Genomic DNA, 17,112 nt, shown 5'->3' with positions numbered 1-17,112 from the left:
AGAATGTAATTATGACTGATTCATGAAACTGTCTTAGCAATGAACCATCTTTATTAAAATGCTGATCAAGACAAGAGCTGACAGTAATAAAGAATAGAACATTTTAGTCTTGTTGCTTTTGAATGATTGCTAATTACCCCAGAGGTCATGTATAGTGCTTATGAGGATTCATTGACATTTTCTTTAAAGTCTACTGTTTCAACAACATCTGAACAGGGAGACAAAAACTGTATGCACACCCAACAACAGTTGGACCAAGTTTTTATCCATCACCATACCTGATGATTCCCTTTCTCATTGTCCCTCCCCCTGAGTACATCTCATTTCCATGGATTGGTGTAGCAGAAAGTTAAGAGTGTTACAAACTTGATTTACATTCTCTCTCTCTCTCTCTCTTTTTTTTTTTTTTTTAAATAAGGCAAATTTTAAGCATGGATAAAAAGAGCAGCCCTTTGAAGGTCCTGCACCTGTATCACGCTTGCTCGTGACTAATGGTCTGGTTGATCTCCTTCTAGAGCTGCACCAAAGAGGAAACACTGCACTTAACTTTGTACACTTCTCAGCAGGCTGTGGACAGACCTGCCCAGCTCATGAGTCCCAGTTGGACCAGTTTCACATTCTGAAACGTGCTGGCGATTGTCATTTGCTGATGACTTTGAGAGTATGTCAAAGTTAAAACCTGTGGGTATGCTTCGCAGGTCAGAAATAGTTTTTTCATGACACACTGCATTTTTGCTTAAGAGGATTCTTGTTCTGCCACAGTTATGAATCATTTGGGAAAATGCCAATTGTAATGGTATCCTTTGGATAGAGAAACCTTTTCTTGAAATCGCTTAAGAAAGAATTTTAAGAAAGAAGAAATAATATTCTAGTTGATAATTGAACACTACATGGAGTCAGATAATGAAAAATAAAAATGGTTAAGTTTAGTGAGTTCTGTTTACCTGAGGAACTCTTCCTCTGTTGCTGGTTGATGGCTCTCATCATGCGTCTACATGTTGTGTGATGCAAGAGAATTTTTCTCTCTCAGGCTGGTTGTAAATGTATGAGAGGAATGATTGCCAATGAACAATCTCAGTATTTTCTGATTTGCTGGGGGGAAGGAATATTAGTGATCCTGTGTATTGTTAATGGAGATCAAATCAGCAGGACAGGTGTGGGGTGTTTTTTTGTATGTAAGCTAATACAAAGAGTTAGATGCTGAGGATGCATTTGAAAAGGGAAGGTGATACCTATGTGGAAATTATGATTCCTTTTGCTCAGAGTGGTTAGAAGTTGCACTTCTCAGTTAGGCATGGCTTGGTTATTAATTGTAGGTGTTCTAATATGCTTGTTAAGAACTATACCAGCGGCCAAGAGTATTACTTGTGCAGCTTTGCATGCCTGGGGATAGGATGATACTCTGCTTGTGTGGAAGGTGTATTTGATACTGCAGATGCAGTGCTACTGCTGCATTTGCAGGTGTCTGGTTTGACCCAAGTGTGAAAGGCTGAGGAAACTCAGCAGGTGTGGGAATTAAGGTAATGATCATCCCAAGGTGAAGCACTCTCAAATCTCTGTTCCCCTACACCTTCTCTGGAGGTTCTCTGATAGGGTTTGTCTTACCCTATGGGCTGACATGGTGATTTGTATGAGTTTGTATGTTGGTTTTTGGTTTTGTTTTTTTAATGCCATTAAAATTCAGAGCAGAGAATGACAACTGGGTTGACTTACAGTGGTCTCCAGTAAGGTTAAGAAATACCTGCTCAACCTGCATTATCAAGGGTCATGAGATGATCACAATATTTGAGCTCATAGGGACACATGGTATTTAGTACAGTGTCTCATGTACTAAATGTATACAAGCCCATGTATTAGCATTTCAGGTTTTTTATGACACATGGGAAACACATGTCTTGAACTTGCTGGTTATCTAGTTAACTTTGCCTTTTGAGATTTTCTGAAACCTTTGTTCCTCTACTTAAGGATCTATCATGTCGTGTACTTTAATTTCTTCAGCAGTGAAACATTTTAATAGCTACCATTCTTGATTGCAGCAACAAAGGAATATTAGAGGAGCTTACAGGAAGAAAAATGTATTTATATTACTCTATATTCAATAACTTTCTACAGTAGGTATACTGAAAGTCTAATTTTATCTATTCTATCTGAAAGTTGTCATTTTAGGTGTTTTGTCTCGAGTTGAGCCTTGAGGCTTTGTCTTTTTTCCTTCTGGAATAAAAAGTTTTTATGCCACTTCAGTGGAAATGAGTGCATGATCATGCTTTATTTTTAACTTCCTAATTGCGTTTTCAATTCTGTAATTGTATTTGTTCTTTGTACACATAAATACATAAATGACTTCAAAATAAATTGTATGACTAATTAATTTTATGCATTTGAATTGAATAGGGTAAGTCAGACTTGAAACATCTCAATAGAATAGCAAATCTGTTGGAAACTGTAGATGGTTCCACAAGAACAGACTAGACTAACTGTAGCTTCAATTTTAAGTATTTATTTCAAAAGAAAAGTAGAAGTTTAGCCCAAGTAAATGAAATCTGAAAGTTTAAAACTCCATCTTAAAAAATGGAAACCAATAGTTACAGTCGTGGCTTTGACAATTAAGTACTAACAATCTGAGCACTCCAGTTAGTTCTTTGGCTGTTGATTAGGATTCCGTGGTGGTGATTAGTGAGTGTGAGGATGCAATCACATCTGTAGGGTTTAATCAGTCCAGTGCTGGAGAAGTTAGTCCAAAGATGAAGAAAGAAACTGGAACTTCTACACGTAATCTTAGTAGGGTTTTTCCCCAGGCTGCAAAAAGATGAAGGGTAAAAAGTAGAGAAGCCTACCTCCCCTGCACCCCACCCCCAAACTTGCAGGGTTTGTAAATGATAGTACTGATTTTCTAGTTCGATGATGCAGGAGTATAATGTCATTGACACCTCTGAAGGTGAGAGAAGGTGCATGGTGGTACTTGCATATGCACCCTCTCTGAGGTTCAGTATTTCATTCTTACAGTTGTGAGCAGTATTTGTATTTTGATAGTGTGCAACCATGTATCTGCTTTTCATTTTTGTAAATCTAGTATTTTAAGTGTTTTGCTTGAATGTTTACAATATTTTGGTGTGCTTTATTTTCTTCTATTATACATTCTGATTATATGCTGTCTTTTTAACATTTAAAGCATTTCTCTTGAAAAAATTATTTACAAATATGAACATTTTGCCCTCTGCATCCTGTGAACCAGATAAGTGAATGTTTACGTGTGTAGAAACAAAAGAACTGTGGTGGGTACCCTTGTCTACAAAGGAAACCCCAAAAGGAAAAACTTTTGGATCTCTGCTCAGCACATAGCTTCTCTGTGACCTTTCTGACTCTGGCTTTGAGTAAAGGTGACCATGTGCTGAATCCCCCTTTAGAACTATCTCCACCGGTACATTCTTAACTTGGAGGAGAAATGCTGTTGTTATTGCCTGGTGGTGCAAACAATCCTCCCATTACCACCTTTTCAGTTCACTGGTACTGCTATCACGCCCTTTCTCTTCTCTACTGCATAGAGCTCAGTTTGCATAAATAGCATTGCCCACACCAGTGCATGTTTGTATGCCATTTTGTTGGCATTAATTTCTTCCACATTATCATTTAATGGTTGATTTCTTTATTCACACTTCTGTTTGATTTTTTTTTTCGTTACGTTATTTTCCAGTAGCACCTATAGATCTATGCTCTACTGTCATATAGTCACGTAAGGAGAAGGTTGTTCCTACCCTACAAAGGTTATAATCTAACAACAGCAATCATGTTTTAAAGGAATGTTTTCTGGGAACATGTTGCTACACAGATCATAATGTTTTGTTTTAATAGCAGGGGCCATCCATTTTATGAATACAGTGTCTAACAGAATAGGTGTGCGTGAGCTTTGAAGTGTCTCAGTAGAAATAATTAATGATGAACAGCGGTAGATACTTATTCAGGTGAACCTGTAGAAGGGTTAGGAAATTCTCATGGCTGTTTTATTTTTGTTTAGAACATGGGCTCTAAATGGCTGGAGTACCTTCCTGAACTGAGCATCAGTCTGGAGATGCCAAAAAAAAAAAAAAAAAGCAGGGAGGGGGGAAGAAACTGGCTTCAAGGTCCAAGTCAGTGGTTCTTGAGACAGTAATGGATGAAAAATATGCTAGACATGCAAAGTAAAATATAAACCAGAATTTGACTGAGAATGCTGGTTTGAAAAATTAGAGGCAGAACTGTATTTGAAAGATGGCACAGAATTAAGCAAAAAAAAACCCAAACCCAAACCAAAATTGGAAATTAATTAGGAAAATTCAAGGAGCAGGATAGTAAAAGGCCAAATGTTTTCCAAAGGACTAAGTATCCCTATGTTTCTGTTAACTGGCTCCTACTTCTATGCTTATATCGCGTGTTACAGAAAACTGCTGTATATCAGAATTCTGGTTTTCCATTTTGTTCATGTTCGGTTCAGTTGGCTTTTGCCTCCTAAGGAAGGACTGTAATAACTATATTTTATACATCTCTGACCGGGATGCTGCTATTGCCTTTCTGGCTGAAAGGTCCTATAGCCCAGAATATCTAACAAGTTTTTGAAATAAACTGTGTAATGTTATATCACACTAGAATCAGTAGTAGTACATTATTGTAGACATACAAGACAGGGTTTATAGGAAAAAGAAATATCTTTCATTTAGGCAACTGTTTGTAGCTTAAAAAGGGCCCAAAAACGTAAATAAGCTTTTGAGCACACAAGCTCTTCTTAACTAGTGTCACTAATGATAGCGATTTTTCCTGAATAGTGATAATACTAATTACTCTGAAGAAAGAGAAAAGGGAAGGAAGACAGGAGAAATGAATATACTTCATAGCTATATTGGTACTATTTACATCTACGGTTCTTAGCTCCAAAACTCATTCACTATAATGTTAAATCATGGAGTCATAAAAGACTGTCAGTGCATTTAAGGAGTGATAAATTTGTAAGCAGAACACAAGTGGACTAAAATACTGTATCACCAAGTGCTGATTTATATTTCAGCAAGCTGCAGTGGCCTTCATAATATAGCCCAGTATCAGTCTGTATTTGAGTGCACAGAATGTCTGCTGTACTCAGCAGTCATTAGCAGCTGAGCCACAAACACTGCTGTAAATATCAGCACAATAAATTTACACCAGCTACAGTGTTCAGGTGCCCTTTTTTTTTTTCTTTCAGCCCTACTATAACCATACCACACTCTTAAGTATAGGTAGTTGTGTGTTCACTCTTCACTCTGTATGCAACACAACACCCTGAGAGAGCAGTAGAGTTTGTAAACCCACCTTGAAGGCCAAAGAGATGAGGCTGAATTCCTGCCAAATTTCCTATCTGTTGTTTCCAGGAAAAAAGCCAAAATGATAAAGTGTTACTAAATATCTGAGTATTTAAAGTTAATCTAAATAATCTCATATTCTGCATAGCTGTAGTAATAATGTGTTGTGGTTGGGTTTTTTTTTCTCGCCCCTACTAACATGAAGAAAATAGTACTTGAGCTAATCTTCTACTTTGAAAAAATAAAACATTAGGCGGAAGGATGCTGAGCATCAGTGCCTGGCAAAGAAAAGCTAAGTATACCAGCTTTGCTGTGAAATTTCAGGAATCTTCCTTCTAGATTGACTGCCAGACTGATGCTGAAGAAAAGCTTAAACATCCTCCCTCCCTTGTGCATATTATTACATGCCTCTGGAACTTTTTTCTTCTGGTCTGTTATTCTCTTTCTTTGTAAGCTTTCACAAAAAGAAAGGGAATAGATTATAATAATATTGTAGCACCAATGCTATTGTGTTTGCAGTAGCCTTAGCCCAAGATAATGATTTGATTAGCATGGCTTTTTCACTTACCGGAATTAAAGATACATGGATTTTCCTGGGATTCTGTGCTTTCAGGATGATTTTTTTTCACCTTCTTTCTTCAGCTGTATATCTTTGCAGAAAAGTTGGAGGTTTAAAATAGGTATAGAGCCTTCAGTAATAGCCAAGGTTAAAAAAATTAGTGCAATGAGTCATCATAGTCACTCCTGCAGATATTTGTAATCTATAAGTCCTATGCAACACATTTGTTCAAAAGGGTCATTGTTCCTTAAATCACTGATGATAGTTCTTCTAAAATTCAAGGGTTTTTTTTTACTGCAATGTAGTTGCTAGAAATGAGATTTGACATTTCCAATTTTGTTATTTGAATGGCCTCAAGGAGGCTTTGAAAAATTTGACACACAGAATATGAAACGCTTCACAAGAGTATTAAAGATAAACTAATAGTTCATAGTGCAGTGAAGAAGTAGATTAATTTAATGGATTCTAGCAATCCACAGAATTTTAATGGTGTTGAATTACCTACAAAAAAAAAAAGTTTTATTGCTTTAATTAAGTTATTGATAGAGGTATATTTTCTAAAATATTAAAACTTTTCCTCCCTTTCTTTTATAGCTGCTTTTGCTTCTAGCTGTATAGCACCCAGAAGTTGTGTATGTTGGCAGTAGTAATAACAGATAAGCAGAGCTATTCCCTTTGCCCCAGAGGGTGTAAAATCTAGATCCCACTGAGGTTAGGGAGAATTTTGCTCTCAGTCTCAGGCCTTGAATCAAAAAAAGCACCCTTCAGTACAGCTGGTTTTGAGTTTTCTAACAGAAGTAATTATTGTGACGGCTCAGGGACATCTGTATCACACTGGGAATCTTACAGGTTGTTTAAAGTGAAAAAGAAAAGAAGATCCTTTCCTGAGTCAATTCAGACATCACAAAAATGAAACAAAATCTTTTTGATATAGAGCTTTGTTTATTCCTCCTTATGCTTCAGTCGATCTTGCAGCAAGACTTAGTTCATATATTTGATGTTCGACTCACAAAATTTTTTATCTTCTTAGTAGAAGGAAAAGATAAAATTATTTTTAGCTTATAAAGTAGAAGTAGTTTCAGTTGTCTCTGTTGCTAGAATTTGATCATAGTCTGTTAAAGTTTTATTGCTCCTAATTTTCTGTGTCTAAATGTATATTCTTTAATGTGAAAATAATTATTTTTACACACTCCCCCAACAAAGCACTACCCAGAGAGAATGAGTAATACCCACCATCGTTTCATTTCGTGTGCTTCCAATCTATATTAATTTTCTAGTTGATGGACTTTTGAAAATGGTTACTTTTTTGTTTCGAATATGTGAATGATTTCCAGCTTATTTCTTTGCTTTCATAAATGTAAAGGAGACTTCAATTTTGTGATCTTGAATTTCAGTTTTGCAGATGAAATTCATGCTGATGGTTTATCACAGCAACGTGTCTTCTCTCTAACACAGACAATAGTAAATACAGCTTTGGTTTGAGGAAAGCTTTTTCTTTTTTTTTTGTCTCTGTAGAAATACTGCAGCACAATCCAGCTTGATTCTGGAATAGACTACAGGAAACGACTGCTTCCTGCTGCTGGAAAACTTTACTACCTGTAAGTTTATCTGTGATATGGTATTTGTCCTCGTTTTCCTTCTTATTAGCCAGTAATTTCCTAGTCAATGGGAAATGAAAAATGTATAGTAGAATTAGCAGAGTGTGACTTTTCCTTTCTTTGCCTTCTGGTCCATTTTGTTCAGCAAACCGCCTTCCATTATGCCTTGATATTAACTTCATTAAACTACATTTTCAGTATCGACACTAGCATCATTTATAATGTGTGACTGAATAAAAACTAATTAGATTTTTTGGGGAGGTGTGGTGTTTGGAGAACTGAAGTGACAGATGGTTAGAAAGTAATGAATATCCTCTTGTAAGAGATTGCACAATTCTCTTATAATAGAAGAACATCCTTATTGTATTTAAGTAATTAAGTATTTATAGAAATCCAATGACAAGGATTCATTTAATGTTGGGTGTTTCCAGTGCTGTGGATTTAAAAAAAAAAAAACCAAAAAAACCAAAAAACCAACACCCTCCTATTTTGACAGATTGTGTCTGTTTATCATGACAAAATTTCTTTAGCACTTTATTCTATATTTGCAAATAAATATATTTTAAAATGCATTCACAGTGTGCTTATAGTTGCAGCATATATCTGCCTAATAGAAACATCCTCTTTTTTTTTTAAATACTTTCAAACCTTTGCATTGCAGGCATTTTTCTATTTTGTATTTGTTCTTACAGTATTATTTAATCAATAACAACCTGAGCAAGGTAGACAACAATAAGTTAAAATGAGATTTATAACTGTTGTATCTTTCAAACCAACATACAATATCGATTTAAAAATCATGTTTCCGTTAAGAAAGGTGCAGTATTTTCATTGATGTATCAGATATTTGAAATTAAGTATGTCCGTATCACTTTATTATCAAGTTAGAAATTGTAGTAGTTTGTCCAGAAGGAGGAGTACTGCTTAGTAGAATTACAACAGGTAACTCTTTCTGCTTCTGGAAGGAAATGACAGAATTTTATATATGGAAAACAGGGCAAATGCAGGTTCTGTATCTTCAAACAAAATGTGACTGTATGAACTCAAGAAAAGTAATTCTTGTTCTATATTCTTGCCTGACTCCACTTTCTTAAAGTTTTGCGCTGTCTGCTTGGAATTACTGTTTGAAGCTACCACTGTTATCTTGGCATTGCTCATCGTGCCTCTTGTTCCGATGCCTACGTAGCTGTCGTCTTACGGCCCAGCTTATTGCACCCGTTGCACTCTGTGACTTTCTGTTTGATAATTGCGGAGAGCACCTACCATATTCTTTTCTCACTGTCCGTACTCTGAAGAAAGGAAAAGCACATGCATGGTTTCTAGCAGGTAAAAGGCTAAACGTGGTGCCTATGGCATCAGCTGACAGAGGAGAAGAAATACGAACAAGTCCCAGGAGTAGTACCCAGCCAAAGTATTTCATGGTGTTCTGCTGTAAAACTTGTGATTGAGTGAATGGCAGAGATTGGTGATAAGTCTGTCTCATGTTCTCTCATTGGAAAGGTGTTGGTTACTTCTAGAGCTTGTCGTATAAATCATTAGGAAGCAGTGGGGAAAAAATATAATTTAAAAAAATCCTGTAGCTGCCAATGGAGATGAGATACTTATTTTATCGTCCTTTTTTTTTCTGAGGGAATCTCTTTCATTCTTCTATTCAAACTTGTTCATTGGAGCTTTCAACCCTGAAGAACTAGCACAGTATGTGGGGATTTTTTTGTTCTGTTTTGTTATAATATTAGGTGCTATACAGTATTTTGCTACAGATATTTGAAATTTATTTACCAGTCTTGCCCCCAAAAGAAAATGTTCTTGTCCAACATGTTTTCATTCCCCTATTAATGGTGATAGTATCATCATGACACTTTTTAAAAAATCCTCTTGATGCTTCATAATTTGTGTAGTCTTTTCTTCATTTAAAATATGCAACTAAGGGTTGTTTAAAGCTGTTTCATACTCATCTGAAAGGAATCAGTATAACACAATTACAAGATTTCTGATCAACTTAGCTTTTGTGATCTCAGTCTCGGGTGTCTGTTTTCAAAACAAACTTTCTTGGCATTTAGGTGCAAATATCCACCTAAGCATTGTATTCGGCTGTTTCTTCTTGTAGCCTTTACATCAAACTTTTTGATAGTTATATGCATACTCTCCAACATATATGCACTATTTCCCCCTTTTATGGCTTTTTTTTCTGTTTTTATCTGTTCCTTTTCAGTTGGTGTTTTGTCAGAGGAAAGCAGCACACAAGTATCAATGTTGAGAGAAACTTTTTTTTCTGAAGTTACAATTTTATGTAATCTCCTTTTCAGAAAAGGTTTTTGAAGTGTTTGAAATGGCACTTGCAGAAGTTTGTAGAGTTTTTTTATCCAAATTCTTTGTATCTACAAGGTTTGTTATCGTTAAGTTTGAGCTAAAAAGTAGTTATTTCAGCTCTGCTGTTAACATTTTTAAGGTGCTTAAGTCCTAATGAACAGGAAAGTAATTGTGTAACGTGCTGATCATCACTTGTCATTTAGAGGAGGTCTAGAACTGTGTGAAGCAATGCAACTTGAGTGCATCCATGATCTGTAAAAGTAGACTTTTCACACCAAATGAGATTATACAAAATTCAGTGAAGTGTTTTATATCCTAGTTCTAGTTTATTGTCTACCGTAGCATTAATTTACTATTCTCAGCTTTCAAACTAGCTGAGAAAAAACAAACAGTTACAAATATTATCTATCTTCTTTAAGAATGAAACACAGAAAGACTGGCCCTCTAACCCATTCAGTGACAAAAAATATTTTCTGATCATGCTGATTTATACTTCTTGTGGCAACCAGAAGATGAATATAAACTTTACTTCAGCTCTCAGCACGGATATTTTGCATTTTCACTGTCTGTGGTTGATCTTTTCCCAAATAGCATTGGGGACAGAGCGGGGAAAACTGATAAAATTACTAATGGGGAGATCATGCTGGTATTTTCAATTTCATAGTTTAATTTTGCAAATTGTCTGATCAATACAATCAGTTGACTTGATTCTCCCCCCACAACACCCCAAAAGCTGCTCCAATATTTAATTTCACAAAGTCGCCTCTCAGAAATTTCAAAGGATAGTTCTTTAGGTGCTTGACTGCCTTGCCTTGTCTATTTGCTCTTATTTTGCATGCAAGATAGAGCCAGAAGCCTTTTTTCTCATTGTGTACACATAGTGTTAATGGATCTGCTCTGCCTGTATTGCCTCATTACTGGAAGCAGCTTAAAACACAGAAGTCTTTCAGTGTATGCAAATAAGGCAGAATCATCTACCTGAGAGTTAATATTCTCTACTTTTAAGTGTATTCTAAATCTAATGTTTGTATTTAGAGCATAACATCCTGTTCTCTTTTTTTATGGGCAAAAAGCTAAGCAGGCTCAGGCAGCTGTTTGATGTTGGCTTCAAGTGTTATTAATTTCATATTCTATTATTCTTTTCACTGTAGCACAAGTGAAGCTGATGTGGAGGCTGTCATGGATAAGTTGTTTGATGAGCTGGCTCAGAAACAAAATGATTGTACGTAAGTTAATTTCTCTTGAAAGAGAATACATTTAGAACACAATGCCCAATCTCCACTGACCAATTAATAAGTTCCATTGCTGTATATGGGTTGATGCCACACTCAAGTGGCAGTCATTGTATCAGCATTTTGTCTAATTTATGTGTTGAATCATGTGCTATTATTCATCAAGCTATGCATTTCCTATCTGTAAGAGATGAATTTTATAGTAATTATCCAGAGAAGATTGAGTCTTTGTTCATGTTCCCATAGTAACTAGACCAAGGATTCTAAAAGTGCAAGGCAGAGAGCTGAGGCTGAATAAAGCGTGTGGAACCATTGCAGACTTAACGTTTGAAGAGCTGTGCGACAGAGTGAGTACCCAGTCAAATCTAGATCAGTTAACGCTCAGACTTTTCACAGTTTAAAAAAAACCCCGACAAACCCCAAACACAAAAACTCGGTATTTTCCCAAGTTGTACTAAATTAAAAGGGCTTTTTTTAACTTGGCAGAAAGATTTTGAATTTAACAGGAGAAAAAAAATTAACTCCCCAAAAGAACAATAATAATTTTCTTTTTAATGATACAGTAAATTCACTCTTAAGTATATCACAGATTGTCTTCAAAAATCCTAATACGGTATGTGCCTGGGCTAACATCATTGCTAGTATGTTAGTGGTCACAACATACCAATATGTAAATAGCATTCAAATACTGTTTTTAAAATCTGGGGTTTAAGTTGATACTCAAGCAAAGGAGTAGTAATGCTGGCACCACTAGAGTAAAGCTGTTGTTGCATACCTTAGTTGTGACTAGCTGTATAGGGGCTGTTTAGTCCCAGGCCTTCTCAAAATTTGCCAAATTTTGCTAAATACTGCCAAATTCTCTGCTAAACACGTGGGGTGTGATTCCTGAAAAGCTCTCTTTCTTTATGACCTCCAGTGGGTTTGAAGACAGTCCCCCAGAAGTTGCATAGTACTTCAGTGACCTCTCTGCTCACACCTGAAGTTATTGTTAAATGATCACAACTCTAAACTGGGCTGATAGCACCTTTGATTCAGGATGCTGACCAGTCCTTTGGTTATGACATTGTTTTCACTTCCTTGTAGCTACCAAGTTGATAACTATTTGGACAGAAATTTCACTGGTTGTGTTTCAGACTGTAGGTTTTAGGCTTTGTTGGTTTTTAGTTTCCGACAAAACCAGTTAGCCATTTGTGAGAATGGAGGTATGTCATGAGTACAATAGCTTGCTTTTTCACTGAAAGTTTTAAGTCCTTTTCTTCATTGTGCCTCTTAACGTATCAGGAAACTATGTTTTCAGCAAACACTTGTGAAATTCTTTAGTCCAGTAAATGCCTTACGTACTTAAATGGAATGATAAATTGCTTCTAAGGAGAAGTGCTCTGGTAGCTCACATGGCAGTGGCCACTACTTTGGGTCTGAAGGTTCTGATCTGGTTGAACAATTATGTGGGGTTCAGACCCCACAGAGCTGAGGTGCTTGGTTTGTGCTCAGAACAAGTAAAGAGAATCCATATGAAATGTTAAACATCATTTAACAGTAGTGTTCTTATGCTGATCATGCAGGACTTGGGGAGTCATGCTGTCTCAATTCAGATACCTTCTGCAGATGTGTTATGATAGTCTCTAATGGAATAATCACATGCTTAAAACTAAAACAACACAGCAGACAATAAATGTTTTTCTTTAACAGCTTCCTCGGTCATCACTTACTTTCTTTGCATATGCCTCCATTTGTTTCTACCTTTAATTGTTATATACAATTATTTATTTTGCCATGAATTTTCCCTTCAGATCACTGATGTATCTTCATAAATAATACGTTAGTGTATTGGTAAGGTGGTATCACTGTGCTCACTTCATAGATAGAGAAATATAGTCATGAACTTCAGAATTGTCCATTAAATTTGGATGAACGGCTTGAGTTGCCTTTAATATGTTTTTTTTCATGAATGTAAACTTTTATAGGGCTTCATAGCAATAGTAAAAAATTCCTATTGGTATAAGCTACATTTAAGACCTTGTCTGCTGTGTTGCTCTGTTTGCCCACCCTGTTGCCGTTAAAATCTGCTAAAAGGCAAAAGAAAAATTCAGTTGTCAAACCATGAAGCCATGTTCCTTCTTTTCATGAAATCTTTCAACTTTTTGATGGAAAAATTTGTACATGCAGTATCTCTTTTTAACAGTCAGAATGGGAAGTCATTCCCACTGATGCCACAGAAGAAGTAGGTAGGATCCAGAAGTGTGCACTGGTGGTTTGTAGCCAGAAAAACCCCCAAAGTCAGGAGACATTCAACATGACAGGAAGTATAAAGTCATTCAGAAATATTCAAGTCAGCTGGCTAATAGTGGGAACTATTTGTGGAGGGATAAAGCAGAAATGGGTAGGAGACATAGCTACAAGGTATTTGGTACTGCTTGTGGTGCCAAATGTTAGACAAGTTGACAGGCATCATGAGTGCAACTATTAAGAAAAAGGAAACTGGAAGGCTGAGAAAGATGTAATGAAAAGGAAGATCTACAAAAGAAAATACTGGAGGGGAATTTGTTGGATTTGGCTAGAGTGAATCTGCAGGTTTCTTTGTGTAGGACATGGGGACAAAGTCCCATGGGAAGCCAGATTGTGTGAAAGGATGCGGGGTGGGGAATCTTCCTAGGCGGAGCCTGTAGCAACCAGGAAGGGGCTTAAGTGACAGCCCAAGCAAAGCTTCCTAGGTAGATAAATGCAATTTGAAGTTGGTGTCATAGGAGCCAATTAAACTTCTGACAGAATTGAAAACAAGATTTGCAGTTGGGTTTATAGCAATGATAAGACCTGGTGACAAGCATGATAAATGGGAAATTCTCATTAATGAGAAATTGAGAAAATGAGATATAATTGATATTATTGAAATCTCATGGGACAATTCATAAAACAAGAATGTGGAATCAGTGCTTACAGCCTACTTAAAGACAGTGGCTAAAAGAGCTGGAGGATGGTATGCAACATTAAAGACACTGGTACCTGCCTTAAAGTTAATTAACACAAGGATCTTGAATACATATCAATCAGTCTGCTAATTAACAAACCCAAGAGGGTAGTACTCATAGGGGTCTGTTGCAAATGGAGAATGAGGTACATTGCTTCTTAAGCAGTTGGCTATAAAAAGCATATAAAGAAAAAACACCATTATATGGGAAGCTTATGCTGTAGATGAAATGCAGGAAATGGTGAAATGTAATTAGCCTGAAAATTGCAAATGATAATTTTCTAGCATAAAATGTACTGCATCCAGTACAAGGTCGTTTGGTTTGAGCAGCTTTATGGGAACTTACAGTGATGAATTCATCTAGAAATTTGTGTTGCGTAGGGACAATCTTCTCCATAATTTTCTAACATTCCGTGTAACCAAAAGATACTTCTGAACAGTGAAATTACATATTTGAGTGTTCAGGAAAAGTAATTTTCAAAAGCAAAAGGGAAGTATGACCAAAACTAACTGGAAAGGGAAGTGTAAACAACAACAACAAAACCCAGGATGGACTTTTTGAGGAAGAAGGTAGTACAAGTATGTCCTGTGTCACTGTCAAGACAGAATCAAATAACTAGTTGCCATTCATTCTATACTATGAAGTGCAGGAAAATTAAAGACAAACTAAAGATTATGGGCAAATATTATGTCTGCTCAGCTGTAAAGCTTGTTGTTGTTAAGTAAAATGGGAGGTTTTATATGGTTTGTATTATCTGAATGTTATTGGCTTATTCTTAGTTGGATATGGGTGAACTTTTAATAATGATGTGGAAAAAGGAAAAGGTTTTGCAAAAAATACTTTTCTAGGTGAAGCAGAGTGGAATACTTGTTTCACTAAAGGTAATAAAATAACTTTCAGTGTGTTAATAGTTAGTATATGTTAAAAATAGCCTGCAAATACATTTTGAGTCGTTGGAGTCCTGGAAAACTAGGCTGAGATCTCTAACTAGCTTTTTATTTTTGAGAAATGTTGGAGTGCAAGAGAAGTTCCACGGCACTAGAAGAATGCTGTTATTTGCCAATATTAAAAAATAAACAAGCAAAATCTACGCAAGCATGATGACCGGTATAACTGCAGGCTGTCGGTCAGATTTTAGTCCAGAAAGGGTAATGGAGAAGCTGGTTCTGGATTCACACAGTGGATAACTAAAGAATGGAAATGAAATTAATTCCAGTCTCCCTGATTTTGTGGAAAAGGTTGAGTTTTGTAGATGCTGTTCTTACTAAGAAATTGGCATTATGCAGTGTCAAGAAAGTATTTGTTAAATGGATGGATAAGTTAGTTAACTAACTTAGAAAAAGAATTGTTACTGAAGGATTGTTGTTGAGTGTAGCATTTCTAATGAGTATATTTTTATATTAAGCCCAGTACAGTAGTTATTTTCCCCAGCAGTTTTGAATATAACATAAATGCTAATACAAATTTGCTGTAAATACAAAGGGTGCTGTGTGTATGGGGGGAGGAGCAATGAAAACGAGGATGCTGTGTGCAGTTTATTTCTCAGCAGAACTGAGATTTTGGGGAGGAGGGAAAGGGTTTGGGGTTTTTTTGCTTTTTTAAATCTAAGCAAACACAAAATTTTGCCTCTAGAAATTTGGAACACATGTCATACCCACAGGAGGAGAAGACTGTGTCCTAGGCACAGTGACTTGGAAATAGATTTAGGTGTTGTAATGGACAAGCAGCTCAAAAGGAGGTTTTGGTCCAGTGTTAGAGCGTTTAGACCTAATTTCATCTGGGTTGGGTAGAGTGGAAATAAATAGGAGGGTAGAAAGATTATTTTAATTTTGAAAACATCTCAGATTGATGGCAGAATGTTAGGTGTGTTTTTGACATCAGAATTTTAGAAAAGACATTGAAAAACTTGAAGAGGCTGTTGAAAAAGCCACAAGTCATTTCAGCTGGAGAATTTGTGCCCTCGCATGACAGACTTACAGTTCAATTTGTTCAGCTTATCAAAAAGAGGACTGGAAGATGGTTTTATAATGTACAGCTATTTCCACAGGAAAAAAAACAGGTATTAATGGGCTCCTAAATCTGGCAGAAGAAGGTATAATGAAAACCAGAGACTACAGAGAGATTGAGATTAAAAAAAAAAAAAAAAAAAAAAGCAGCACCCATTCACACAGTTGGAACAGTGAAGGAAGTGGTAGAGCCTCCTCGTACTGTGTTTTGGGTCAAAACTGGGTGTCATTTTAGGAAGAGGTGTTTGTGTTTGAGCTAAGTACTAGTTCTTAGGCTTAGCTGTCTCTAAAATTCAGGAAATCGGAGGATCTCGTGATCTCTTCTGGTCTTAAATTGTCTGAAACTAGGGACCTGAGAGACTCAGGGTCCCCGCTGCCTGTTGGCAGCTGTCTCACTGCACCTGCACGTGCAGTGAACAAGTTCAGCAGCCGACGGGAACGTGCCCAGTCCATCTCAAGGGGATGACCTGCACTCAGCCCCCTCATGCTTTTGGGAGTAGGCAATACTTAGCCTACTACCCGTCGGTGCAGTGAGTTTAGACTGTGTTTTTCCAAGGCTTGTGGCTTCCTTGGATTTGAGTGGGGTTTCACAGGATGTGTATAAGGCATTTCCCTGATACCAAGCACCATTTCTTCCAAATTTGACATTCCTGGTCCACAGCATGGAAGCACTACAACTTCTCACTGAGCCACTGCTAAAGGAAAGTCTAACTTGAGGAGCAAGATCTGTAACTCTCAGAAATACAGTAATTATTACTGTAATAATAATTAATACTGAAACTTTTACGAATAAATATTCATTCACACACACAGATGCATGTTCATATGAAGTCAGTTTGGGGCATCCATTCAGAATGGGAAAGTTTCAAGACGAAAACTAGTTTCCTAGTGGAAGGTGGATATCAACTCTATTCAGACTTTTGTTTACATGTTTCCCATCCAGTAAATGCAAGATAGCAAGATTTTTGTGTGTGTGTGTGAAAAAGTTTACATTGTCAATGTCTTCTGACAGAACAACTCAAAATATAATCTAATTTGATTTAGTTAATGCAATTAACTTCAGTTAAACTTATTTCCTCTGTTACATTTGGTTCATAATTCCAAAAACATTATTTAATTTAAGGTAGAGGGATAA

At 36.5% G+C, this 17,112-nt stretch overlaps 1 protein-coding gene across 3 annotated transcripts in view; it reads left to right on the top strand.

The window, feature by feature from the left end:
- Positions 1 to 17,112, top strand: part of AFG1L (AFG1 like ATPase) — a 71,078-nt gene that overhangs the window by 36,190 nt on the left and 17,776 nt on the right. For all 3 annotated transcript variants that reach the window (XM_052781368.1, XM_052781367.1, XM_052781366.1), the window contains 3 exons: positions 7,381 to 7,463; positions 10,925 to 10,995; positions 11,252 to 11,352. In XM_052781368.1, the coding sequence (XP_052637328.1) occupies positions 7,381 to 7,463; positions 10,925 to 10,995; positions 11,252 to 11,352 (255 nt within the window). The remainder of the gene's footprint in view (positions 1 to 7,380; positions 7,464 to 10,924; positions 10,996 to 11,251; positions 11,353 to 17,112) is intronic.

This window comes from Harpia harpyja, chromosome 3 (genome assembly GCF_026419915.1).
Source record: "Harpia harpyja isolate bHarHar1 chromosome 3, bHarHar1 primary haplotype, whole genome shotgun sequence".
Lineage (NCBI taxonomy): Eukaryota > Metazoa > Chordata > Aves > Accipitriformes > Accipitridae > Harpia > Harpia harpyja.
Note: the sequence above shows the minus strand (reverse complement) of the source record. Positions and strands in the feature narration are given on the sequence as shown.